This window comes from Stegastes partitus, unplaced genomic scaffold (genome assembly GCF_000690725.1).
Source record: "Stegastes partitus isolate 25-593 unplaced genomic scaffold, Stegastes_partitus-1.0.2 Scaffold573, whole genome shotgun sequence".
Classification (NCBI taxonomy): Eukaryota; Metazoa; Chordata; class Actinopteri; family Pomacentridae; genus Stegastes; species Stegastes partitus.
In genome coordinates, this window is record NW_007578304.1 from 311,439 (window position 1) to 312,557 (window position 1,119).

General features: G+C 52.4%; 1 protein-coding gene across 4 annotated transcripts in view; it reads left to right on the forward strand.

Annotated features, from left to right (window-relative positions):
• Positions 1-266: 266 nt before the first annotated feature.
• LOC103362414 (SH3 domain-containing protein 19-like) overlaps positions 267-1,119 on the forward strand; it is a 26,878-nt gene continuing 26,025 nt past the window's right edge. For all 4 annotated transcript variants that reach the window (XM_008288762.1, XM_008288764.1, XM_008288763.1 and 1 more), the window contains exons 1-2: positions 267-353; positions 484-839. In XM_008288762.1, coding sequence (XP_008286984.1) covers positions 749-839 — 91 coding nt within the window. In that variant the 5' untranslated portion in view covers positions 267-353; positions 484-748. The remainder of the gene's footprint in view (positions 354-483; positions 840-1,119) is intronic.

Below are 1,119 nucleotides of genomic sequence, written 5' to 3' on the forward strand. Positions count from 1 at the left end.
CGTTGGTTTCATTCTGTCTCTGTGGTTGTGTTGTTGTGTGTTGTTGTGGTTATCAGTGTTGTTAGTTGTCAGTGTGTCTTTGGCTCACTTGAGGAATATTGTGTGTGTGTGTGTGTGTGTGTGTGTGTGTGTGTGTGTGTGTGTGTGTGTGTGGTTGCTGCTCTGTTTGTTCATGTTGCACGTGTTTGTGTCAGATGTGTGTCCCTTTGTGGACATGTTGGGTCTGTCGTGGTTCGGGTCCTCCTGTGTGGGATCTAGTGTGTCTGGTCGCTTTGTTCCGCTTATTGTGGCGCATTTTGTGTCTGATTCAGTTTCAGTGAGTCTCTGCGGGGATTTTTGTGACACCTGAGCAGGTGTGTGTTCTCACAGGTCAGAGATTTACAGCATAGTTCCTCCATCTCCTCTCTTCTCTTCTCTTCTCATCTCTTCTTTTCTTTTCTTTTCTTTTCTTTTCTTTTTTTTCCCACGTTTTGTTTTTCCCAGTCGGTGACGTCACGGCGCGGACGCAGCGCGTGCAGCTGTGTTTGTTGAGCTCGTGAACAGGGAAGCAGAAAGTTGAGGCGAAACCCGAACAGAGCCGAACAAAACCGAACAGCTGCGGCTCGGAAAGTGCCGAGCAGCGAGCCGAAGAGCCGCCCGAACCCCGGCGGCCATTTCGGGCTCCGACGGAGTTTGTGGGAGAAGTTGTTCGGAAGGAGGAGAACCGTCATGTCCCCGCCGTGACCAGCACCGACACACGGACACCGACATGGCCGAGGCCCGGGCCGAGCAGGACGACGACAACATGCCGAGGGACGCCCGGGAACCGGTGGTCCGGAGACCGCCGAGCAGCTCCGGAGGTACCGGACCGGTCCGACCGGTTCACAGTGGGCTTTAACCAGTTTACAGCGAGTCAACCAGTCAGTTTAACTAGTTTACAGTGAGTTGACCAGTCAGGTAGAACAGAACCCGCTGGTCTGGGTCCAGGTCAGCGACTAGTTAGAATACTAGTTAGAATACTAGTTAAGCTGGTTGTCAGAGAACAGCGGAACTCTGCTTCGGTTCTGTTACTGTGAAACTCTGCTGCTGTTGGTCTGTGTGGTGCTGAGTGTGTAGTTGTGTTGTGTGTCTGTTGTTGTG